The sequence below is a fragment of the Hippopotamus amphibius genome, chromosome 3, assembly GCF_030028045.1.
Source record: "Hippopotamus amphibius kiboko isolate mHipAmp2 chromosome 3, mHipAmp2.hap2, whole genome shotgun sequence".
In the NCBI taxonomy this organism is placed as follows: Eukaryota; Metazoa; Chordata; class Mammalia; order Artiodactyla; family Hippopotamidae; genus Hippopotamus; species Hippopotamus amphibius.
In genome coordinates, this window is record NC_080188.1 from 151,507,947 (window position 1) to 151,533,839 (window position 25,893).

Here is a 25,893-nt window from a genome sequence, read left to right on the forward strand (position 1 = left end):
TATTCTGCATATCTTGAATTTTTATATGATTTTTAGGATCAACTTATACATTTCTCAAAAATAGACAGATATTTTGATAGGGTTTGCATTGAATGCATTGCCAATATAGTTTTAAATTACATTTATCTTAGGAATCAGGAGAACATACTTTTCATATTTTAAAGCCCATTTCTTTTTCTTTTTCTGAAATAAGAACTCATAACTTTGACTCTTTTCTTGTTTGAGTGTCAGCTCCAGTTCTATTCTTATAACACTCAAATTATGTTTGAGAACAAGACTAGAGGGATGGGCACGTTTCATAGCTACACTGGAATATAGCCTTGTATATGCTCTTCTCCATGCTCCACTGGTATTGTGATACAGGATATTTCTGATTAAAATAACCAAACCCACATTTAAATTAACAAGAGAAAAGCCTGTTCTTTTTTCTCTTTCTTCAGAAGACAAAGTGTATTTTTTATTATGTCCATGGATTGAAAATTCCAAAATGACTTTCATCAGAATAGCCAGGCAACTCATACTTAGAAGAAAGTTGTTTCAGAAGACACATCAACTTATTATTAGTGTTTTTTATTTAATCAGTTTCTTTTTCTTCAGATGTTTTGTCTTTGTTCTCCACGGAGAGAATTTATAGAATTCTTGCCCTCTTGCTGTTTGGAAGGAATTTCCTTTAGTTTTGTATATGTTATTTTTCTCTTATCCTTCCCTTCCCTTGCATGGGCTAACAATTACTTATGCTTGTCTTATATTTTTCAGTTTTCTAACTATAATTTATAGGTCCTAAATTTAGCCTAGTCATGCTCCTTGAAAGAAAAAGACTTAGGTATATAGCTATGTCTTGGTTAGTGAGAAAGATAGCTCCCAGATGTGTCAAGGCCAGGTAACCAATGTCACCGTGAGGTGCACAATGACGGAGGGATAGGGAGCATCAACCTCCACACCGATCAAGTGTCCGTGGTCAGGGGTTTGGCTGTTCTCTCCACTACGCTAGGAATTACTAGGTTATAAGTACAGGTGTCTGGAGCTTTTGTTTCAAATATGAAGACCTCTTATTCTATTCCCCTGGAGTGCTGAGAGGGTGCATTTTCATTCACTCCAAACCAATTCTCAATGCCAATGGGCATTAATCAATTCTAGATCACTAATGGGCTCTGTGAATTCCTAAATGGCTCTGACTGTTCTTGATAACACATTAGAGAAATGAACATGGCAGTGAACTTATAACATAATTAAATACAAATCACTAGCAAAGTAAGGTGACCACACGTTTTAAGCAAGTTTTCTCTAAGAGCTCAGTGCTGTATCTTTTCAAATTTGTTTCTGGAAGCAGCTAATGTTATCTATCTCTCCAGTCTCTCTCACTTCTTTATTTTAAATTGTCTGTATGCTATTTCATCATTCTTGTTGGTGACAGACACAGCTTTTCTAAATATTGACCTGGGTACATAGCATAGAAAGAAAAAGAAGAATATGGAGCTTGAATGTGGTTAAGCATGGCATTTCCACTGAAGAATGATATAAACAGATTTTTGCTTGTATTTATTTAACATCTTTCTCCTAAGGAGGTCAAAGAACTTTATAAACATGACTGTGACTCATCTTTGCATTACTTTCAAGTGGTGCCAAATGCACAGGACTTTTTATGGCACGAGTATTAGCAGAAAACACTGATATTTGCCATTTTCCGTTAACTATGTTTCTCTAGGTTTTTTCAGTTTAGTTGTTACAGAGGACAAGATTTTCTTCAGGTATGGCTAAAGCTATTTTATCAAGAAATTGAGGAAAGGAATTAACTTCTATGTAGATCTTCATGTGCCAGAGGCCATGGTAAATGACCAAGTGGTGTTATCATGTTTGATCCTATGGCAGGCTTATGAGGTAGCTTTAATTATCCCCGCCTATATCAGATGAGGAAATTGAGGGTTCTCACACTGCGGAAGAGAGCTCTGAATCCTAGCCTAACTCCAAAGCCTGAACTTCCTCTTCCATATTCACTATTCCACCCCAAGGAAGCTGCATGAGGAGCCTGTGCTCAAGATACAAAAGAAGTAGACTTGGGTTTCCCTGGCCTAAGAGACTCTAAGTCCCTCCTGTTCCATACAATTACATTTTTGTTATTTTCTAAAATGTGTGTTTTTTCCTGTAAAGTTTTAGAAAAATGTTTTAAATCCCTAGATCTTTTCTAGAATAGGGGCTATATCTCACCCTCCTAGTCAAGTTCACTGAAAATGGGACTTGCGTCAGAAGAGGCTAAGAATGACAGAAGCCTGTTGCAAGTCAGCTTTATCAAGGATCATTTATGAATGGCATTTTGGGCCACTTCACTCTTTACAAATGAATTCAAAATCAGAATGTTCACTTATGGAAGCAACAAGGATATATTGTACAGCATAGAGAAATACAGCCATTGTTTTGTAATAAACGGAGTATAACCTATGAAAATATTGAATCACTATGTTTTACATCTGAAACTAATATAATATTATAAATCAACTATACTTCAATTAAAAAAAAAAGAAGGTTCATTTGTGGAGAAACCGTGCTTTCTGCTGCTATGTACACATGGCCAGAAAATGGGAGGAAAGGGAATACAGAAGTAGCTTAGACCAAAATAGAAAAAATAAATGAACTAAGTGTGCCTGAAAATTGATGACCATATCATATCAGCTCCACTGATGGTGCTAAGGCTGATCTATTAGAGGTGCCACAGCTGTAAGAAAGCTAAAAGATCATACAATATAATCTACTCATTTTTTCAGATGAAAAAATCGAGCCACATGGAGATTAAGTGACTTCCCCAAAGTTAAACCATTTGAGTCTCAACACCTAGTCCAATACCCATCCCGTGACACCACAATTACTTGAAGGCTGTGAAATAATACATGGCTTATAATTTTTCTATATTTAATCTGATATATGATGTTTCATATAGCGTACATTTAATTTACTAAGCTGGACTTTTCTTGAGAAAGAAATAAACCCCTCTTATTTTAAGCCATAGAGATTTTGGGGTTTGTCTGTTACCACAGCATAGCCTGCCTGTCCTGAATAATATATCCCTCTATTGAGCTGATCATACTTTTTTCTCCTTTAATGTATTTATTGAAATGTTATGTTAAAAGATTTTTTGATGTTGACTGATTCTTGCATTCTTGAGGTAAATCCTAGATTATGATATAGTATATTGACATGGCCTATTTGATATATACTACATTTAATAAAATTATTTTATCTATTCTTTGACTCTAGGATCATAAGTGAGATGGGTCTATCGTGTTCTTCTCACCCTGTCCTTGTCCAGTTTTGACATTAGGTTTCACTAGATTCATACATTGGCTGACTTTTACTCTTTTTCTATTCCTTGAAACAGCTTGTGTCAGATAGATATGACCATCTCTTGTTTTTTGAGCAAGAGGGAATGTAGCATAAGATGAACTTGGAGAGGTGATGAGGAGCCAGATGATTTAAGATTTTGTAGGCCATTGTAAAAAGCTTAAATTTTATTCTAAGGGAATTGGAAAGCTATTGAAGGATTTAAGCTGCCAAATATCATCATGATCTGTTACATATTTTAAATATGTCACTCTGGCTTTATTTGGAGAATGTATTAATGCGGCTAAGAATGGAAGCAGAAAGAGTAATTATTAGGAGGCTACTTAAGTAGTCTGTGTAGGATATGACGGTGGCTTAGTCTAGGAGGTGGCAGATGAGGTGGAAGAACAGAAGTATCTTAATGTGATATGTATTTTGATATATATTGACAGGACTTATTAATGGGTTGTATAAAGGAATGAGGAAAAAGGGAAGGATTATGGCTTCCTTGAATGCTTCTTAGATTTTTGTTGGTGTAATTGGGAAAAGAGTATAACTGGGGAATTCTGGGAAAGGAATAACTTGGGACATAGGTTGGGAAAATAGAATTTCTGTCTTGGACCTCTTTAAATTGAAAAGGCTATTAAGTACCCCAGTGAAGATGTAAACAGTTGGAAATGTGAGTTTGGAATTCTGGGGAATGGGGTAGAAATCAGGATTGGGGATGTAAATTGGGGTATCATCAGAATATTGATGGCCTTTAAAGCCAGTGAGTGGGATGAGGTCACCAGAAGAGAGAGTATCTGCAGGGCAGGCAAAGAAGGTGAGCCAGGAAGAAACATTCTCCAGGGTACTTTAGTAGCTCTCTGGTATTCCTAATTTGGGTCTGGATGATTCTCCATCTACTTGGGCTGTGATACTCATTTAGAAACTTGACAGGCACAGTGTAGGTGCTTAATTAATAAGATTTAATGATTCATAAAACATAACAGTTATTTTGGGGGGAGGTGCTTGGGAATCCACAGAAGTTCTTGCAGTGGCTTCCCGGACCTCCTTCTACCTGCAGTGGCTCAATAGAGAACTTCAGGTCCTCCCTCAAAGAATTTCTAGCATAGGTGTTCTGCTTCAGTCAGCGTAGAATTGTGTCAGCAACAGAGCTGAATTGAATCTGGCACATTTCACAAAGGGGTCTCAAAAGGGATGGAGAGCCTTAAGCCAGGATCACTCTTGAAGGCCTGGAATGTCACACCCTTGGCCTGGTGCAGGATTATTAATGAGTCATAGCATTCTTTCTGTTGATCCTACAAATGATCACCTCTTTCTCAACACACAGAGCTCAAGGCATCTAAACAAAAACAAAAGCAAAAACTTCATTGTCAATAAGGACTAGACAGATGCTAGATTTGGGAGCTATGGTATTTGGAGAGCTCAAGAACATATGTTTAGCAGCCCAAGAGGAATAAAAGAGATGGCTCCAGGGCCTTGATCTGCTATTCAGGGAGAGTTTCTCTCCCAGGTGACCATAAGCTACACTGGGAAACTTGGAAAAACCTTTTTTTCCAAATATGGGCTCTATTAGTCAAAGGCAAATAACTTTGATTTTCATAACTTGAAAAAATTATCCCTGAAGTAACCAATGATAAGAAAGAAAATTAATTCTTTCTAGGGGTCTAATATTTAAGGAGAATTGGAAAATACAATCTTGTGTCAAGTAGATTGAAAGCTGCAGAGTAGATGGTTAAAGTACCATAAAAGAAGAAGTTACATAGCACAGGAGAATCTTGATATTGGTGCTAAGCTCTTTGCTATAGACTGCTTTGCCGCTTTTCCAATTACAGCATTATTCTTTGTACAGTATTTGAAGTTGATAAACGTAACAAACTAATTTAGGGTCAACTTTCTAAATGTTTTTCTATAAATTACACAAGTGTATAAAGTAATTTAAGTAAGTCTTCAGTTCACTATTATTTTCCTTTTGCTATTTCTTCTTAAAAACAAGTTAGGTTTGTAGAAATTCAGTAATGCTAATACTTGGCTAGTTGGAAGAGCTAGGAAATATTTATAAGTAGAGATAATGGAGAATCAAACAAAAGGAGAATAAGAGAATTACAAGTGAGGTTTTGAATTGGGGTGAGTAGGTGTCCTTTACCCTGAACATGATAAAATTAGCAACTTCTGAGAAACTACAAGCTGTTGATGGGAAGATACATATAAGACAACCATGTGGTGAAGACCATATTCATGATTATCAGATAGCAAATGTTTCTGGGTATGTAGCTTCTCTCACAGTCACACTTTAGCAACAACCAGCCCACCCCTTCTGTATTCAACGTTTGAAGCTAAATAAATCCCCTCTCCTGCATGAGGTCATCCCTGACACCAAAAAAGCTCAAAATGAAATCAAAGAGATATTTTATTATTGCTATCCTTCGTCTGTCATTTTTAATATTTCAGGTCAATGTCTTAATTTAAATGAAAATTATTTTAAGTCTTCGTAGGAAAATGGTGTTCAGTTTTCAGTGTTCAGTTTCAAATCATTTCCTCCTATGCCATCTCATTTTGTAGTTAGACAACATGGATTAGAAGTAACCATTGTGGTCACCTAGCCCAACATCCTCAATGTAATAATAATTCTCATTGACAATTCATCATGCTCTCAGATACCTCCAGGGACATGCAACTCATCTCTTCAGTAATGCCATTCTGAATAACGCTAATTGTTAGAAATTACTTCCTTGCATTGAACTGAAATCCATCTGCCTGAAACTTCTACCTTTTAAATTTAAATTTGTCCTCTGAGGCTTGAAAGATTATGTTTGATTCTTTTTCCCCAAGAGAGTCCTTTAACGTTTTAAGATAATCATCACAAATCACCCAAGCCTTTTCTTTTACAAAGTATCTCTATTTCTTCCCATCATCAGAGTGGCACCTTCACATGCTTACTGCTTTCCTTCAGATTCATTTCCTCACTCCTTCAACCTGTTGTATCCTGTTATGTGTCTGGCACTATTGTAGGCACTGGGTGTACAATAGGATGCAATAAGTAATGAAGACAGAACAAAATCTCTGTGTTCACGGATCTTTAATAGCAGAGGTAGAGGCAGAGTTTTAACAAACGATTGAGGGTGGAGGTCTATGTCTTTGCTGTGTGGAATCCAGAACATTCTAGGTGTGTCTGCACAGAGCAGTGCTGTTTCCTATAACTCCATTCATTTGGTCTATACTTCTCCATCACTGTATTCCTAGAAATGCAGTTTGAGATTACATTATTTTTAGGGGGCAGATGTGTGCTCTTTTTGAACAATATTGAGTTTGCTTTCAACTACAAATGAAACAAACAAAACCCAAGTATCTTTTTCATTTAAACTGATGTTCAGTCATATTTCATCTATCCTGTACTTAGTATTAATCTAACTCTTTCCCATCTAGATATAAGGCTTAATATTAATCCTTCCTAACTTTCATCTTATATAGTTACAAGTTCATCTTCCCAGCCTGCCTTGATCTCCCTGGGTTCTGCCGCCATTATCCAGTGCTATTCTTTGCAGCTTTGCGCCATTTGTAAACTTGGTAAGTGGGCTCTTACACCCTTAACTTGTGTCATTGCACAAGCCCAGGTAGAACAGGGAAATTCTAAGGTCAGAACTCTGAATTTTCCCCATGAAATCATCCTTTCTGGTGTGCCCTGGTCAATTAATCAGCTCTTTTTTTCTGACTTTATTCATCCTGTTATGAATCCAATGAACTGTTCTTTGAGCCCTCACTTTATCTTCATGTTTACAAAGCTCTCACAAAAGAAACTATCAAATGCCTTGTTGAAGAGTACATATTGCCTTTATATAGTCCTCATTTGCCAGTCTAGAGACTACACCTGCAGAAGAAATGTGGCAGGTCTGCATGATGTTGTGGTAGGTGTACCCTCATTTGGCTCTTTGTGATCCCCACTCTTCTCTTCAAATGTTCAAAGCCCATCCACTTTCTGATTGCCTAAATCCCAAACTTCCCAGCACGGGCTGTAGGTTCTTTGCAGTCTGGCCCCAACTTATATAACATCTTCATCTCCATCAGAGTCATTCCTGCTATTTGAAATCATCCACATCAAACTTCTTGCTGTTCATCAAATACTTGTCTCCTACTTACGTTTCTGTAATTCAGCACATATTACTCCGCCCACCTGAAATGCTGCTGTGCTATTCCTCCCCTTTGTCCATCTGGAAGATTCCTATCAATTTTAGAGACTCTGATAAAATGTCCTTGACTTTCATTTTTGTGCTTCCCCAATGCTTTGTCTACACATGCACTGAATACATTGCACTATAATGATTTACCCATCTCTCTTCTATTGGACTCTGTTTTGGCAAAGGTCTATTCAACATCAGAGACTAGCATAATGCCTGGTATGTTGTAAAGGACTTAATAGACATGTGTTGAATTCTACTGTAGAATTTTCCTATGGGCAGACTCTAGGTAGCAATCCAGTTTGTGCATCTTCTTCCTTATTTCAGGCAAACTGGCTCTATTTTGCTATTATCTTTTCTCTACCATGCTTTAAAATTTCCTGAGAATTTCATTTCCAAATTCTCTCAGTGCCAATGACTGGAACTTCTCTGACCCTGGAGATAAAGCCCTTAAGACAACTGAGTGCATTTTTTTTTTTGTCTGCACGACTTGAGAGTTCTTAGTTCCTGATCAGGGATCAAACCTGCGCCCCCTGCTTTGGAAGTACAGAGTCTTAACCACTGGACCACCAGGGAAGACCCTGAGTACTACCCTCCCTCCTTTTTTTTCTTCCCTTATCCTGAGCCTCAGTTGCCACTTTGAGGCACTATCACATAATATAAGAATCATTAGATTTGGAATCTTAAGACTGGGTATGAGTAGAGTCCTGACTGTAACTCTGCTGAGCTGTGTGACCTTGAGAAAGTAAGTTCACTTTATTGAAGCCCAGTGTCTTTGTTATTTGATGGTTATCACTTCCATTTTTATTATTTTAATATTTCAATCATGTCTTTTATCATTTCTAATTTGAAGACTGTGCTTGGCTAAGAATATGGAAATTAAATAGGAAATGAGTTGCTCTGTGTTTTCCTATCTTCCGGGGTCATGACCCCACTTACCCCTGTCCAGTTACTGGACTCTGCACCCATGCATCTCAATACCAGCCCTGCTGAAAGCTCCAGACATGGCCTATTCTTGCCATGCTTAGCCCTCCTTCAGGGGTTCTACCTTCTATCTCTCATTATACCATTCTGATCCTGTCACCTGGTTTTCTCTACATGTTAGACACCATACACTGCCTGTTGGATGCCCTGTTTTCAATTACTGCAGCTACTGCTGCCCCCGCTGTCTGACCAACAGAAATGATGGTTTATTTCTAGGCCACTGCTTCTGATTTGATCAATAGGACTGCTATCAGACTGTCTTCCTAAATACTTTATTTGACTTGCAATAAAAAGATTTTCACAGAAGAACAAAGCAGATAATATGAGTTTTGTTTTATTGTTAAGGGCATTGAGGCTTAAAATGGTCAAGTCACTTGCCCAGTGTGACCTAGATTTTAAGGAGTGGTGTCAGCTAAAACTCAGATGTTCTGATGCCCTCTTTATTCCTGTTCCAACATGCCAAAAGGACAGGAACAAAGTTGCAACACTTTCTGTATTCCTTCCGAAACATTATATAGCATCTCACTCATAATATGTGTTCAACTAATTTGCCACCTAATTGAAAAGTGTATATAACATTTAAAATGTGTCATTTTGGAAGTAATCTATATCAGAATTTGAGCATTTGAACAGGAAGGAGTGTTGTGATGTGATTTCTTTTGTGATATGATTCTTACTCATCTTGTGTGAAAGTTAGAGGATTTATGTTATGTTAAGCTAAGTAGTTAAAAATGGAGTCACAGTGGCCAATGTGAACTTTCATATTAGTTGTTTTGAAATGTATGCTGTAGGATTGCAATGTCTTTGATTAATAAACTGTGAGTGCTAATTTAGATAAGGGATTTATTAGACAAATTAGGATTTATATCACTGGAACTGAAGGAACAACTGATAGCGACAAGATCCCCTGGGGTGTAACCATTACTCCTACTGACAGACAGGCTTCTTAAAATGAGACCACTGAGCTGAGTAACTGGAAGGTTGTTTGCCAGAGGACCTGACTCGGAGCTGCTGAGAGCTGTTCCAGGGACACTGCTGGGGGCTCCCTCAGAGCAACACATGACTTCCCACTCATACCTGTCGCTTGTCGTGAGCCCTGGTGCTGGACCTGAGATGCCTCCTTTCCAGGCTTCTCCTTGGAGTGTTTTGTTATACCCTTTCTATTTCCCCACTTTGACTAATGCATGTTGTGTGCTAGTTGTGTACAATATATCTAGTGATTTGTGAATTGAGTTGGCTACATTTTGTATGTCTCTAATTCTGTGATTCTTAACCTGGCCTCACTGCTGGACCCTGACAAACAAGAAGAGAGAAATAAATTCCTCCTGATAAGGACAAATTTCAGTTTTTACTCCCCCCTCCCTTTGCCAGCCCTCTGCCATTGGTATGGGAGTTCTAATTACCAAGAAAAGGGCCTTAAAAGAGACAAAAGGATGTTAAAAGTAGAGAATAATTCATTAATGAGAGTATTGGGCCACAAATAATTGACAGTTGACTACAAAGAAGGTATTTCTTAAAAATCTGTCATTTGGGATAAGATTTCTTAAACCACTTTGCTTTTTTCACCCTGCCTATATCATTTCCAAATCAATTATCCCATAAAAAGCCAATGTAATATTGTGAACAGTATAATCCATTTAACAAGTCCTCATCTTTGTACTTGCCCCTGTGTCCCTTGCAGTTCTTTCACACAATAAAAGCCTCAAATTAATAAAGTGCTTTCTTCTAGAAATTAAAAATGCTTTCTCCATGTTACTGTTTAATTAATTCTCAAAGCATTTCTTGGTGGAGTGGGCGTGTAGTGGGAAAAGGAATTATTCTTTCCCTTTATGACACATAGGAAACAGGTTCAAAGAGCAGATCATTTCCATCTACTGTGGAACATGATGTTAATTCAGTTTTGTTCAAAGTTATAGACCAGGTTCTTCTAGGGTTCCCAGTCTTTCAAATTGAATCATGTTCATGGATTTAGGCACTCAATAAATCAAAAATACTTACTGGGTGCTCTCTGTCTGTCAGATCCTATTCTAGACTCTGAGGATATAGCAGTGAACAGGAGAGGAAAAATGCCTGGCCTCACAGAACTTAAATTCTTTCAGAGGGAGACAGAAAACAAACATAGTCAATAAGTAAACTGTATGTTTGAAGGTGATAAATGCTCTGAAAAAGCAAACAAATCAGTGTAAAAAGGAAGGGGAGTGACAAGAGGGGGCATAATTTTAAGTAAGCTATTTAGAGTGGGGTTGCCTGGGAGGGTGCCTCAGCAGCATCTGAGGGAAGAGCAGTCAGGGTGGGGGGATCAGCTGGTACAAGCATCCTGTCGGGGCATCCTGCCTGGAGTGTTTCAGGCATCAAGGAGGGCAGGGTGGCGGGAACAGAGTGAATAAGGGGAGTAGCACAAATTGAGGCCAGAAGAGGTAACATGGTGTCAGATCGAATGGTGTCAGAATGAGGTCACTAGGGTGGGCCCAAATCCAGCATGACTGGTGTCCTTATACAAAGGGGGAAATTTGGACACAGAGAAAAACACAGAACATGATGGGAAGAGACACAAAGAAGCCATCCACAAGCCAAGGAGAGAGGTCTTGGACAGATCCTTCCTTCAGAGCCCTTCAGAAGAAACCAACCCTGGCCAACACCCCGACTTTGGACTTCTAACCTCCAGCGCTGTGAAAGAATACATTTCCATTGTTTAAGCCACCCAGTTTGTGATGCTTTGTTACAATAGTTATCAAATAGCTCAAAAATATTAATCAAATTCTGTTTTATTCCAAGATAAGACTGATGCTAAAGACAAAGACAACAACAACAAAACCCTTAAATGTCATTGTTTGGGGTGGAATTATATTCATTGGGTGAAGTAAGAGGACCTTTACTTGCTACTCAGGAATTCTATATGGCATGAAAAAATGGATGCCTTATTACATTTTACAATTCAATTTGTTTGACAAAAATATCTCAAAATATAGGGTCCATGAGGAAAATGGTCAGTGATTTTGATTGATGATAGCTGAGAGTCACACATTTACATGGTTTTGGAAAGAAAGAAACAGAAAAACATCCCAGAATATCCATGTTGTTTTGTTGTTTGCCACATAAAAAGTCATTATATTGGCCGAAAATACAAAAAAGAACATATGAAAGCCTTGTGTTCTAAGATCCAGACAGGCATTGAGAGATGATCTAGTCTAATTCCCTCAGTTTATATATGAAAAATATGAGTCCTGGAAATGTTAAGGTGATGGACATAATTTTGTTGCCAATATACTGTAACACAAATAATGAATTATCTAATTAGGCTTAATAGAAGAAATGCTGAAATGTGCTATTCCTTGAATCCTCCTCCTTGATATTTGCCTTGCAAGGGTAAGGAGTCAGAGCATTCTTGAGTTATACACGCATAGAGAGCAAGGTGTAACCTCGGTACATGGAGGGATGACAGTGGGATGAGAGATGAGACAGACAATAGAATGAAAGGTGTCTTGGTGGGAGACCCCTGGATTTTTTTAAACTCATACTGTTGCTAGAGGCATTACTGCACATTTTTTCCATGCTTTGGAGACACAGAGTGGCATGTTTGAATCCAGGCTCTGTTATTTATAAAGTATATGACCATGGTCAAGTTTCCTAACTTGAACCTCAGTTTCTTTACATAGCTTGTGGGGTAAATTTTGTCAGAAATTGTGAGAATTAAAAAAATGTATAAAAGCAATATAGTTATAAATTATGTCTGTATATAAATATAGATATGGTAGGAATCCAGTAAATGGTAGACTTAATGTAGTAATTTTCCTAATGTGTTTCAGAATTTCTTGCCTTTGTATCTTATTGGAAATCCTTACTGTCACCATCTCTACATGGAGATATCCTATCAGTTCTTGAAGAGTCCAGTTTGAATGCCAACCCCTTTCCTTCAGTCAGTTCACATACTTCCTATCATTAAGTTTTGCACTTTCACGCGGTTAAGATTTCAAGGTTTTATCTCCCTAACTTGGATTTCTTGTAGGATAGTGAAAAGCACCAGGAAGACTTGGATTTGAACTCTGCCAGCCACTCAGTCAGGGAAGTAGAACAGCTATGAGTATAATGGAATAAGAGGTGTATTATAGGAACAATAGTTTACACAACTGTGAGAAAAGCTGGAGAAGTTGCTTTCTAGAAGGAGCAATTGAGAAAAGTCACTACCAGACCCTCTGAGGTCTTTGTGTGGGTGGGCAAGTTGAAGCTTACAGGGATATGTGGGAAGCCAGATGTAGCCAGGTGCTGGAGGGGTCCATGATAGGGAGCTGGTAGAAAGTCAATGGAAAGCTATGGTCTTTGCATGGCTACTGCTCCTTTAGGTTCACATTCAGGCTTTTGGCCTGTGTATGGGGCCACTGTTGCTCATAAGGGTTGGGAATTAGGAATATCTGAATGTGAAATGAGGGAGAGCAAGGACATGCTACAACGTTTTGAGACTCTGTGTGTGTCACTGTGTCAAACTACGAAGTCCTTCAGAAAGGAATAGGTGCTATCTCTCTTTGTTTTCCTAATTTGCACAAATTCCTCTTTTGGCAAACTCTGCTCACATGCATACAGGGAAGGGGATCCTGGGAAATGCAGTTTTAGCTAACCAAATTGACACAGTAACAACCAACACAGAGCCACTTACTGGTTATGTGGGTTGTGTCAGGCAGTTTATGTAAGCTTTCTAATCCTCCCCTTCCCCACTGGTGTGATAACAATTATAACTACCTCTGCAGGGTTTTATCAGGATTAAATGAGACAATAATGTAAACAATGTATTACTAGATATTAAAATTACTTATCATGTTACTATTATTAGATACATCTATTCATTTAATGTGAATTTACTGTGTGCCAGAAACTGTACTATGCCTGAGATGTTACATAGCAGTGAGATAAATAGAAAATATTTCTGTTATCATGAAGCTGATCAGACACCAATTAGATATTCGAATACAGATGTTAAGTAGGCAGTTGACAGACTGGATTTCAGAGCATGGGTCTACATTAAAGGCATATATTTGGAAGTTATTAGTATTTAGGAAGCATTGAAAGTCTGAGTATGATTTAGCTCATCTAGGGAGTGCTTGTAAATTGAGAGAAGTAGAGGCCCAAAGATTGAGATATGAGGCATTCCAAAATTTAGAGGTGAAAAAGATAAAGATGAACAAACAATGAGGCTGAGAAACAAAAACTAGTAATGCAGAAAAGAATAATGTAGAAAAGAAATAAAAAGGGATGGGGGGGGGTGAAAGAAATAAGTGAGGGAGATTAAGAGGTACATAGTTCCAGTTACAAAATATATAAGTCACAGGTATGAAATGTACAGTATGGGGCACATAGTCAATAATTATGTAATATCTTCGTATGGTGACAGATAGTAACTAGACTGACTGTGGTGATCATTTTGAAATGTATAGAAATATTGAATCACTATGTTGTGCAACAGGAACTAACATAGTCTTATAAGTCAATTATACCTCAAAACAAACAAACAAACAAACAAACTCAAAGACAAACAGATCAGATTCGTGGTTACCAGAAGTAGGGGTGGGGGGAGGGGGAATTGGATGAAGGCCGCCAAAAGATACAGACTTCCATTCAAGATAAATAAGTACTAGAGATGTAAATTACAACATGATAAATATAATTAACACCACTGTATGTTGTATATGGAAGTTAAGAGAGCAAATCCTTAGAGTTCTCATCACATGGAAAAAATACATTTTTTCTTTTTCTTTTGTATCCATATGAGATGATGGATGTTCATTCACTAAATTTATTGTGGTAATCATTTTATGGTGTACGTAAGTCAAATCGTTATGGTGTACACCTTAAACTTACACAGTGCCAATGTCAATTATGCCTCAATAAAACTAGAAGTAAAAAAAAGAAATTACAGAGAGCGGTGTCCTGATAACCAAACGTAGATAGTTGTTGAGAAGGTGAGGGGGATCAACTTTAACTTCTGCTGAAAAGTTGATTCACATGATAATTGAGAACTGACCATTGATCTAGTAACAAGGAGGTCATTGTCAGAACAGAATGGATTCAAGACAGAGTTAGGGGAAAGGAAGGTTTTGGTGTAAAAGGAAGCAAAAAAGTAGGAGAGGAGTAAGTGGGAAGTGTGTCAAGGGAGACTTTACACATATCTATATCTGTATCTATGTATAGATACTTTATGTACGTATCTTACATAAGATAATCTACACATAGATGTAGATATATCTATATGATGGGTGGATAGACGAGGGTGTATATTTTACACTCCATGCACACAGCTGGGGTATATTTTACACCTCATTCATAAAATATAAAATGTTAGCTCTATTCTGTTAATTTGTTGATTGATGGGAATGTTCCATCAGTGCTGGGCTTGGGTGGGACCCCCCCCCGCCCCCCCCCCCCCCCCCCCACACACAGGGATAGAATCTCTATCTAGAGATGTGAAGGAGAAACACTGTTTCTTTCAGGCAGTTCCTCCTTAAGAGAAAAATGTCCAAACTGAGTGAATATGCCCAGTTATTCTTTCCCAACCTATTAATCCAATTCTGGCCAACTTCCCAGAGTTGACTGAGAGAAGGGGAAGAGAGAGGGGCAGAGGTAGGTTTTGGCTATGGTAAGAAGGTTAAGGACATATTTAGAGAAGAAGTTGAGAAAAAATGGCAATTTTGCTGAAAAAGATCACAATTTCCACAGCACACCATGGAAAGATTTTAGGAATTGGGGAAGAATGGAAGATGGGTCAGACTATGGTATGTGTAATGTAGTCTGGGCTAGTAATCTTTGCCGGGTAGTATTTAGAACAGAGGATAGGTTAAATAAAGACTTGTTCTTTGAGTGAAAACTCACAGGACCTTGGTGCGATTGGGGAAATGCACTGGTGCACATGGCCCCTGGTTTGCCTTGAACAGTTGTCCTGCCCAGTGGTAAGTTCTATTCTTACCTAGGATGTTGGGAGGGGCTGGCTTGATTATCTTCTGTCTCTCTTCCCCCACACCTGGCCCAGCTGTGGAAGAAAAATTCCAGATATTTATAACTTCACAACCCTGCCCCTGAAAGCCAGACACAGAATTCTTCACTATAAGTGGGACAAAAGTGATTTTTCTTCTTAATGTTGCCCTACTCCTTACAGAATAACTAGTGACAGCAACCTTTGAAAACCGCTGGAGGTTGAGAGTAAGTGGGTGAAATTCCTCTGAGCACCTTCTGTCCAAGAGAGAAACCAGATGTTGGGGAAGTGCCTTCATTTTAACAGGTGGCAAGATGTTAACCTGGAGTTGGCAAGCCTCCAAATCATTTCCCATTTCTCTAACTAGGAGGAAGCTGTGAAAGTCGCAGGCAAACGGGCCGAATGACTCATTTGATCCTGGACATTTCCTTCACTCCTAGGATGTCTCAGTATCTCTCTATTCTCGTTATTTAAGCATAACGATAATCAATCATCTGCTTCCCTCGCACTGTCGGCGCAGTCATCAGGCACATGACGAAACTGCCGGCTGCAAGGGGCTACATCCATTCCCGCATGCCTCCATCCTTCCACCCACCCATCCACCGCCCTTCCTGCTCTCCGGCTTACACTCCTATCTCCAGGCCTTCAGCGGCGCGCACACCGGCGGGCCGGGTGTGCAAGGGCCCGCGCTGCGCGCGCTGGGGTCGGGGCAGCCGCTTTCCCCGGCCGAGGCGGAGGGGCGGCGGGGCCGGCAGGGCAGCGAGGCCGCGGGGAGCCTAGCCCCCCCCCGCCCCGCCCCCCTAGCCAGCACCTAGGGACGCCCTGTCCCACGTGACCGTCCCCTCCTCCCTCCTCTGTCGCGCGCGCGGGCCGGGCGTCTCGGTCCCGCGCGCGCTCGTGGTCCCAGAGCCCGGGAGCCGAGCGAAGGAGGGAGCGGCGGAGCGCGGGCCGTGAGAGCCCCGTGCCCGCGCCGAGGTGATGAAGCTGGCCGCGCGCTGACACCGCCTCACCCAGCCGCCGGGAAGCGGGCGCCTCGGGCTGCGACCTTGAGGAGAAGGTACGTGGCTGGGGGTGGGGGTGGGAGTGGGGGTGGCGGGGGGTGGGGCTGCGGGAAAGCAGCGCCCCGGAGCCCCGCGCCCGGGTCCGCGGGGCTGACCCTGCCGCCGGCCCGGCTCCCGCGCGCGGCTCGGGCTCGCCTGCCATTTGCTGCCGCCGTGAGAGCCAAGCAGGCGAGCTGGGCTTGCTTGTTTTCCCCTCTGTGCCTGGTGGCTCTGAGGCTTCCGCAGTTAGGTGCTGCTCACGGTGACCCAGGTAATTGCCTGAAGGGCCGACCTCTCACCTGGTCTTGTTTCCGGGACACCTTCGGATGCCTTCTTGCAAAGGTTGGGCAGGGTTACTCCGTGACTGACGAAGCCGAGTGGGCCGAGGGGAGAGGAACCAGTGGCCCGTAGCGCAGGCAGGTGAATGTCGGAGAAGCTGACCTGACTCTGTGCGGGAGACCTAGGGGAATGAAGAGGAAACACATGACGAGAATGGCTCGGGGAATGGGCCTCGCTGATGCGCCTGCATGCGGGAAACTAGACAGACACCTGGGAGAAAGTGTGCTGCCACAGGGTGTTGCCTTTCTGCTCATTCAGGGAAAACACCATCATAGTGGAGATTCAGTGTTGGGAGAGAAGAGAACTCTGTAGGATGCAAATGGTAACCGTGTTTTTTTTTTTTTTTTTTTCCAGTGAGCCTCAAACACTTTTTAAAAAATGAGTACCCAGATGCCTTAGAGGACTGGGGCGGGGAGGGTGGGGGGGACTCGAGGGGGGGGGGAGTTAAGGAAGGGAGGGAATACGGGGATATGTGTATAAAAACAGATGATTGAACTTGGTGTACCCCCCCCCAAAAAATGAGTACCCAGAAAATCAAGTCAGTTAAAACCATAGTCAAATGACTCTTTTCACTAAAAGATTGTCATTTCTTACTTACAATTCCCTGGGAGTACTGTAGGTGTAATTCAGTTTTTTTTTTTTCCTAATCTATTTCTGTGCTACTTACTTCCTGCAAGCCAGCCCCAGCATGTAAGCATGCTTCAGTGTGGGACGGGTGCTATGGATGGGGAAAATGAATCAAGAGTCCGCCTTCTTTAGTAGTGCCATCAGGATCTCACTGAAGTCTCTCCAACTCTTGCAGATAATTCCTGTATCTAAGAGTGGACCACGTCTGTGGTGACATGGCCCAGGGGAATAATTATGGGCAGACCAGTAATGGGGTGGCAGATGAATCACCCAACATGCTGGTGTACAGAAAGGTAAGGATTTCTTTATTTTCCTGGAAAAAGGGAAACTTCTGGCTTTCTTGAATTTTTTCCCCTCAGATCAAAGTATATATCAATTTCGTGGCCTTATGGATACTCCAAATCCCCAGTGACTCCACACTATACTTGAGGATAATCTGACATTCTCAAGTGATGCACATGTGTAGAGACACAGTGAAGTAAATGAGGCTACTTATGCTGTGTTCTCACACTTTCCCTGATGATCTTACATTGATTAATCTGCAGTCAGCAATAGCAGCAAGTTTGGACATCCTACATATTTTGTTACATACATGATTTTATAGCGTCTGCAATAGTTTTTAGAAGCTGTTTCTTATACTCCTAAGCATTTAGGTTATAATGATTATATAAATGTATAACATTTTAGAAATGAAAATAGACTACTTTGCAGTTCTAGGGGGCAAGAGTGAATGTGACTGTGATTGTATGGGTGGTTTAATAATTTTACTTCTAACTGAACAATTCCATTTTTTTAAAATCTTAGCTTAAATTATTTTTTACTTTGTGTTATTTTTGTGATTTTGCTTATGGGTATTTATGTTCTAGTGCCATATGCCCATTAAATGAATCTTTACATTTTAGAAGGTTTTTTTTTTTCCCTCCAAACCAATCTGACAGCTTTATGCATTTTATAACAGTGCTATCAACATCAAACTTCTAGATATTAAGCCACCATAATAAAGATGTATTTGAATATTGTATGTGCTTCAGAGTGGTTGCTTAGGTAAGTTCATTATGTTATGATCAACAGTCTTACTAAAATTAATGAAGCAGTATTCTTTTTGTTTTTAATTGATTTATTTATTTAATTGGCTGTGTTGGGTCTTTTTTTGCTTTTTTGCGCGGGCTTTCTTTAGTTGCAGTGAGTGGGGGCTACTCTTTGTTGTGGTGCGTGGGCTCCTCATTGCTGTGGCTTCTCTTGTTGCGGAGCATGGGCTCCAGGTGTGTGGGCTTCAGTAGTTGCAGCACATGGGCTCAATAGTTGTAGCTCACGGGCTCTAAAGCGCAGGCTCAATAGTTGTGGTGCACGGGCTTAGTTGCTCTGCGGCATGTGGGATCCTCCTGGAGCAGGGATCGAACCCGTGTTCCCTGCATTGGCAGGTGGATTCTTAACCACTGCACCACCTAGGAAGCCCAGGAAGCAGTATTCTTTATTTAATTTCTGTGTCGGTTGTTTCTGTTGCATTTTATACTGGGATTATTTTTCTTTAGAATATTATCTGTAGTGTTTATGGGACAAGATTTCTTTAGTTAACAATAGCAATGTAAAAAGGAAATCAGACCTCGAAACCAAGAAAATTGTTAAAGCTTTTCATTAGTGTGAGCCCATTGAAGAGTCTAGGATGAGTTTGCTAGAGGATCAGAACTGGTTATGAATCAAGATGAAAAGCTTTCCACCTTGACCTGTACTAAATGAAAACTTTCCTTCTTTGTGGGCCAGGATGATTAAGAGGTGGTGATGATGTGTGTTAGAGGAAATCTTGTTATTGCTTTGAGGTGAATATGCATGGGCGTCCTGTCAATACTAGCCTTGTAGACCACAGTATATTATGTACCTGTGAATGCACCTTTCTGGGACAGCACAGGAAAACTTTTTTTCCACCGGGAAAAAAAATTGCCTATTTTAGTCTTAAAGCATCCCAATTGGATAAATCAAGAAAATAATCCACTTGAGCCTCAATTATTACTATTTTCCAACATTGAAATTCCTGGATGTTTGCCCATTCTATATGGATTTGGTTCTGAGAAGAACTATTTTGGGTGCAGTTATGTATTTTTTTAAAGAAGTTGTAATATTCTTTATTGTTTTGTATGACTCCTAATATTGTAATGTGCAAGATGTGAGAATTGCAAATTCTATGTTATAGGTTTGTGCATTGTAGAGAGTTGGACTTTTGTAAAATTATCAGTAGTAAGCTATTTTTGTTAGGTCTAACACTGTGTTCTCTGTTTCCCTATAAAACATCAGGGGCTGAATTGATCGGACACCTAACAGTTAATCTTGATTAGAAATAAACTTAATATGACATCAATCTGTGTCTCATTTAGTCAGTTATCAGAGAATAAGTGAAAAATGAGGCCAGGAGTTTTATAGATATTGTATTATTTAGTGTACCTAAGCTTCATATTGCTAATTTTGAAACACTCTATAAATTGTTGTATAGCATCAAATTGCCGTTAGGGCTACTTATAAATTAACAGGTTGTGATGTCTTCGGGGAAAGAATGTAAGGCCTCATTCTTTTAAGTGTTGTTATTCTGTTAGGTAAGCTCGAAACTGCTTGTGCTACTTCTTTTGCCCTCCTTTCACTAGCTCTTTGTTTAGGGTAGTGACACATATAATTTATTTCTAGAAAAGGTTTCCCTGATAAATCATTATAGGAGAAAAGTAACTCCAATAAATTTTACTCATAATGTTTAATTATGGATTTCCTGTCTATTCCTTTTATTCTCTGAACATATATTTTTTTGTTTTTGTTTGTGATATAAATAATAATATATAAATATATACCAAAGAATTTGTATAAAGAAGCACAGTTGTTCTTGGTTATCATTTGCTGGTTACCAAGTCAAATGGTCCATGTCTGTAGGCAGACATACAACATGATGTCACGTGACCATTTTACCTCTGTTTTTTGTATCTTATGTGGGCTTTGACATTTAATATCTTCTCAGTAGAGGCCAAATTTTAATATGAAGAGCAGAAAAATAATTGGAGAGGGGTGTAGGTTGACTCCATGTATTAGAATATTTCAACTGCTGGGCCTGCATAAAAGAATAAGCGACTTGTTAACAAATGCTAAGTAATCGTGAAGTCAGTCAAAGGTTAGGAGAGAACTTCAGCCTCACAGTGCATTGCTTAGTATCAGTGAAGAGAATGGATAGAGAAATTGCTCTTTTATTGACTCAAGACAATTTTCCACTTCTAGTTCACTGTTGAAACAGAGTTTTTTTTTTAATATTTAAAAAAAATTATTTTATTATTTTTATTTATTGGCTGCATTGGGTCTGAGCTGCTGTGTGCAGGCTTTCTGTAGCTGTGGAGAGCAGGAGCCACTCTTCGTTGAGGTGAGTGGGCTTCTTAGTGCGGTGGCCTCTCCAGGTGTGGAGCATGGGCTCCAGGCACACGGGCTTCAGTAGTTGCCGTGCGTGGACTCAATAGTTGTGGCTCGTGGGCTTCAGAGTGCAGGCTCAGCAGCTGTGGTGCACGGGCTTAGCTGCTCAGCATGTGGGATCTTCCCAGACCAGGGCTCGAACCCATGTCCCCTGCATTGACAGGTGGACTCCCAAGTACTGTGCCACCAGGGAAGCCCGAAACACAGTTCTTAAAGTGGGTTCTGTTCTCACCATTTCCCCTCCCTTGCAAGCTACCTCTTGTTTACTGCCCAGGATTCTGATGGTTTATACCTACTCAAGATAACGCATGTGCTATTTCCATTTTCCCTTGGTATGTTATGACTGAGGTTTAGGAACAGTCTCTTGGGGCATAGGAAACAGTGAATGGCTGTCAAAGTGTAATACACAGAAAAGAGCTGTGATTTGTGAATTTCTTGTATTCATCTGATGTCTCTCCATTATGATTATCCTGGTATGGATTATTGGAATTCCTCCAAATAATGGGAAAGTTCCAGGGATCTTCTTTCAACGGAGAATTCCTTAGCAATGTTATGGGAAAAATGTATTTACAGTGGGTAGAATTATGATCCTGCAGGATAGTGAAGGCTACAGGCATTAGTAACACTATTACCAATCAGGGTTCTGGACTCCTTAATCAACAGAAATTGATGTGAGACCAGACAGGAATTCAGGCAAGCCTTTATTGGGACTGCTGCTGCAGCGCAGGGCAGCGAAAACAAGTAACACGTTCCCTTGCTCGCTTCCTGAGTGGGGGGGTGGGGAGGGGGAAGCTAGTCCCCTAAATGGGATGCAGGTAGACGTGGATCCGAGGGTCGGACTGGAGAGGTGGCTTGGGTGGTCTGCCAACCCCCTTGGTGGTGCTGTATGCAGGGATTATGCACAGTTCCCTGCCTTTGCTTTGGACACCTCAGAAGTGGCAGTTGGGGTTTTGGTCTTCTTGTATTTTGTTCATAGTTTGCCCCAGCTGCACATGTATGCAGTTATTTTTAGTCTCTTATAGTTTCTTTGTATTCCGTTGCTTGAGGAGAGGTTTATGGGGTGCAAGCACTGTAGCAAAGGGTCCCAGGTCCCAGATCCCAGCCTGTCTCAACATTGCCTCATAATTAGGGTTGGTAGGCTTTATTTGATATCAGAGGTACATTAAAAAATTACATACAGACAAAATATTTTCCTTACCAGTTTTTCAATTTATAATGCAGCTTTTTTTTCCATAAGCAAGTGATTAAGTTAGAGTGGTTATGTCATTTTATGTATTTGAAAACATTCAAAAGTTTATAAACTGTGAGGCTTAACCACTTTTATTTCTGGGGCTTCCTAAGCTCCCTTCAGATAGGCCTAACTAGAGTGGAATAGAAGTAATAAGCAACTTCCTTAAGAAGAGACCCACCTAGCTTCAACTCACCTTGGATTCAGACTAGCTTCTTGAAATGTATGTACAGATGACAACTCAGAACTCAAACACTACTCTCGTTCTTGGTCTGCTTAGGGTAAAATTCTTATTCCTGGGGGTGGTACTAGCTGTAAAGGATCCCTGAGCTAGAATGCAGGGTTACAGGGAGACACATTCTAAATTTGGTGTCTGGCCAGCCTGCTGCCCACTAGACAGTATACATCACTTTTTGTCCAGAAGCTGACATTCCTGCATGTGAAAAACAAAATATCTAGGGCACCTTGGGGCCAATATTTCAAATTGGCTGGAATGCTGGCTTCTACTAGCAAGAATGCTCAAAGTGACCAATAATTTCTGTTATTATAGCAGCAACCATTTAGGTTCTGGCTATCAGAAAAGAAAATGAAAATGTTTTCCTCATTCACTGTTTTAGTGGAATGAACACATATTTTGGTAATAGCAAACCTAGAAAGTTCATTATGCTTCTCCTCCTCCCCCCACCTTTTCCCTCACTCATTCTCACTTGCCTTCCTCTCTTTTCATTTTCCATCTAGTCATACTCTTTCCATTTCTTTCTTCCTTTTAATTTTTCTTTCCAGAAAAGACCTAAGAGGGGATTTTCCTGGTGGTCCAGTAGTTAAAACTCTGTGCTCCCATTGCAGGGGTCCCGGATTAGATCACTGGTCTGGGAACTAGATCCCGCATGCCGTGACTAAAGAGCCTGCCGCAAATGAAGATCTCACGTGCCGCAACTGAGACACAGTGCAGCCAAATAAATAAATTAATAAATACATATTGAAAAAAACAGACCTAAGGGTGAAGATGTAATTTTCCCTAAGGTGCTGCTCATTTTCGTTGTGAAAGAGAAAATGATGTCTTTTGGAGATGAGAGTAGGTACCAGCCTTTTTTGAGTGCCTGTTACACACAGACACTCAGGTGCCTTTAAAAACTTAGTATCGTATTGTGGTAGTGGAAAAAGGTTAGCCTTGAAGGATTAAGACTGCTCTATTTTTGAAGAGTAAGATGGGACCACTGGCCTTTCTTATGTAAAGGTGTAATGGAAGCTATCAGCCCAGTAGGGAGATCACCTCTGCTAATTGGCTTGACCTAGACACTGCCTTTGAAAGCTTTTTTTGAAGTCAGTCTGTTCTGTGAAAACAGATATACCTGCAAGAGAGGGGAGTGACTTGTTCTTTCTTTGGAAAAGATTTAATCACAGACATCGCTAGTCTGTTTGTGGTGAGTTAGCTGACATTTTTGACATGAACTCAGTGCGTGTTTCTCTTCAGGATTATCCAATCTGGTCAGCCTTGAAAGTGTCACATTCCTCCCTCCTTGAACTCTGTTATGAAAAATAGTATGACATTTTTGAACCTTAGTTATCTTGATCTGTCTGGGTATAGGGTGCTTCAACATGTTCGTAAAGACTATTTATAAGTGATAACGAGAGAAAGGCCTGTTAGAAAAGGAAGGAATGTTTGCAAATGGATAATCACAAAAGGCATTTAGGCCCTCAGATTTCTAAATTAGGGCCTCAGATGGGAGGCAGGCATCAGGAGAAATTCCATTTCTAATTTCTCCAAAATGGAGTGTCTTCTATATACATTATTTGAATGTACCTTCCTAGACTAAAGGATGTTGTCTACTATAAATATGAATTTAATCAGTTTGAATCAAATACAGATCTTTTTTTCCTCAGTGACACAAATGTGCCCTGAGATAGGATAGGACCATCATCTGTGATACTTCTGAGAAGGAGACAGGGACATTTTATGAGTAATAATTTAATGATGAATTTTGGATAATAATTAACTTGAGTTTGGAGCAAGAAAACCTCCCATGATTGAGTTTTTTCCTCATCAGTTACTGGTTGTCAGTGCTATTTGTGGGATTAAGATAAGGACTTGTGGCCTGAATTTTATTTCTGTTTCTCACCTCCACCCTCCCCAAATCTAATTGATCAGAGGAAAGTGCAGATATAGAAAGGAGAGGCTATGTAGGGGTTTTATTGCCTTATGATAGCCTTTGTGGCTCTATCGAATGATGGAAAGGAGGGTATATTTAGGTAGTATGGTTGATGGAATGTGATCATTGCAGAGAATATGAAAATATTTTGGATTTGGTTAGTTTAGTGACTTAATAAATGTTAAGCCTCCTTGAAAATGATATTGTGGAAAACAAGCAATACAAGTAATTGGCCCTTGCTTTCCCTTTCATAGCTGTGAAAAGGAGGCATTTGAATGTCAGAGTTACAGAGGTGTCTGTCTTACAAAATATCAATCTAATTATAAAATAATTGTAAATGTTAAAGTGGGTACGCAGTTCCTTAGGGAAAAAAAGACCCACTTCTCTGCCCTTTGCCCAAGGTAATATGAAAATTTAACTTATCCTCTTTTTAATTCCCTTTGTCTTGTGTCTAATTCAATTAACAAAGGTCTCAGGACATTGGAACTCTAATAGACAATCATGAACTTGATTCCAGTTCTATTAAATTGCCACCTGGCCTAGGCTAGAAAAAATTTTGGCTGAGGGGCCTATCCAGGGAGATGTGTTGTTCTGTCTTCTGGAAAAATATATAGGAAAATGGCAGCTTTGTGACATTAGCTGGATTCTTAAGAATAGTCCAGGAGCCTTCATACTTCAGGTCCTTTCTGGTGATTAGCAAGTAAAATTTTCTTAGGGAGTCAATGTGCTGAAGTAGAAGTATGTGCACTGCAGTTGGGTGGTCTTGGCTTTAAATCATGGCTCTGCCTTTGTTTAACTCTGCAGTTGAGGGTTAGTAACCTAACTCCTTTCATTTCAGTTTCCTTACGTATAAAATGATAAAAAATAAAAAAATATTTCCTTCATAGAGCTGTTTGATGATAAAACGAGATAGCCTATGTTAGACCCTCAATAAATGTCTCCATAAATGCTATAATATAATATAATTATACAATTATAATTATAACATAATTTATAATATATAATAGTTACATTATATAATTCTAATAATTATTCTTTTCCTATTACTATTTAACGAAACACCTTATATGTGCCATAGGGTCCAATATGTTGCTATATATTTTTTTTTGAACAAACAAACATCTTTATGTCGAAGCCATAAATATTCCTTCCAGTCTAAAATTTTATATATTCAACAAAGCTGGAGTTGCCCTGAAAGTTTCTGTCAAGAGATTAGAAAGGGAAGAATTTCTCTTTTGTCTCTCTAACGCTGGGTGCACCAGTCTGGCCTCATGGCCCAGGACTCCAGGGGTAGAATGGGGCCAGGCCTAGTCCCTCCCAAACCAGCCCCCTCTCCTGTCTCTCCAGATTCCACTTCTGCCTCCCAGTATCCTAGAGATAAACAAAGTTCTCTGCCCTTTTACTTGAGTGGTCATAAATTGCCAAGAACTAAATAGTTGTACATTTTTGTTAATGGTTTGTAAATGCTCGAAAGTGAACATATCATTTATAGAATATTGGTTTTATGCACTTGCCACTTGTGCCTTTTATTCCTCTGAAAACTCACAACACCCAGCACTTAACCCATGAGTTGTCAGAGCCATGCCTGAAAAAAAGCCGGGTGAGCAGGACCAGGTTCAGAGTAGCTGAGTCCTGAGGCTCC

General features: G+C 39.9%; 1 protein-coding gene and 1 long non-coding RNA gene across 9 annotated transcripts in view; one reads left to right on the forward strand and one right to left on the reverse strand.

Moving 5' to 3' along the window:
- Positions 1-4,335: 4,335 nt before the first annotated feature.
- LOC130849757 (uncharacterized) lies at positions 4,336-16,908 on the reverse strand. The gene is made up of 3 exons (XR_009052791.1): positions 16,772-16,908; positions 15,427-15,489; positions 4,336-4,657 (listed from the first exon to the last, which is right to left on the reverse strand). It is a non-coding gene; the product is annotated as an uncharacterized LOC130849757 (long non-coding RNA).
- The window catches only part of RGS7 (regulator of G protein signaling 7), a 650,352-nt gene continuing 640,740 nt past the window's right edge, over positions 16,282-25,893 (forward strand). For 5 of the 8 annotated variants that reach the window (XM_057728889.1, XM_057728892.1, XM_057728888.1 and 2 more), the window contains exon 1: positions 17,673-17,731. In XM_057728889.1, the coding sequence (XP_057584872.1) occupies positions 17,673-17,731 (59 nt within the window). Of the gene's footprint in view, positions 16,490-17,613; positions 17,732-25,893 lie in introns of those variants that run through there. The other 3 variants (XM_057728890.1, XM_057728895.1, XM_057728894.1) reach the window with 2 other exon arrangements.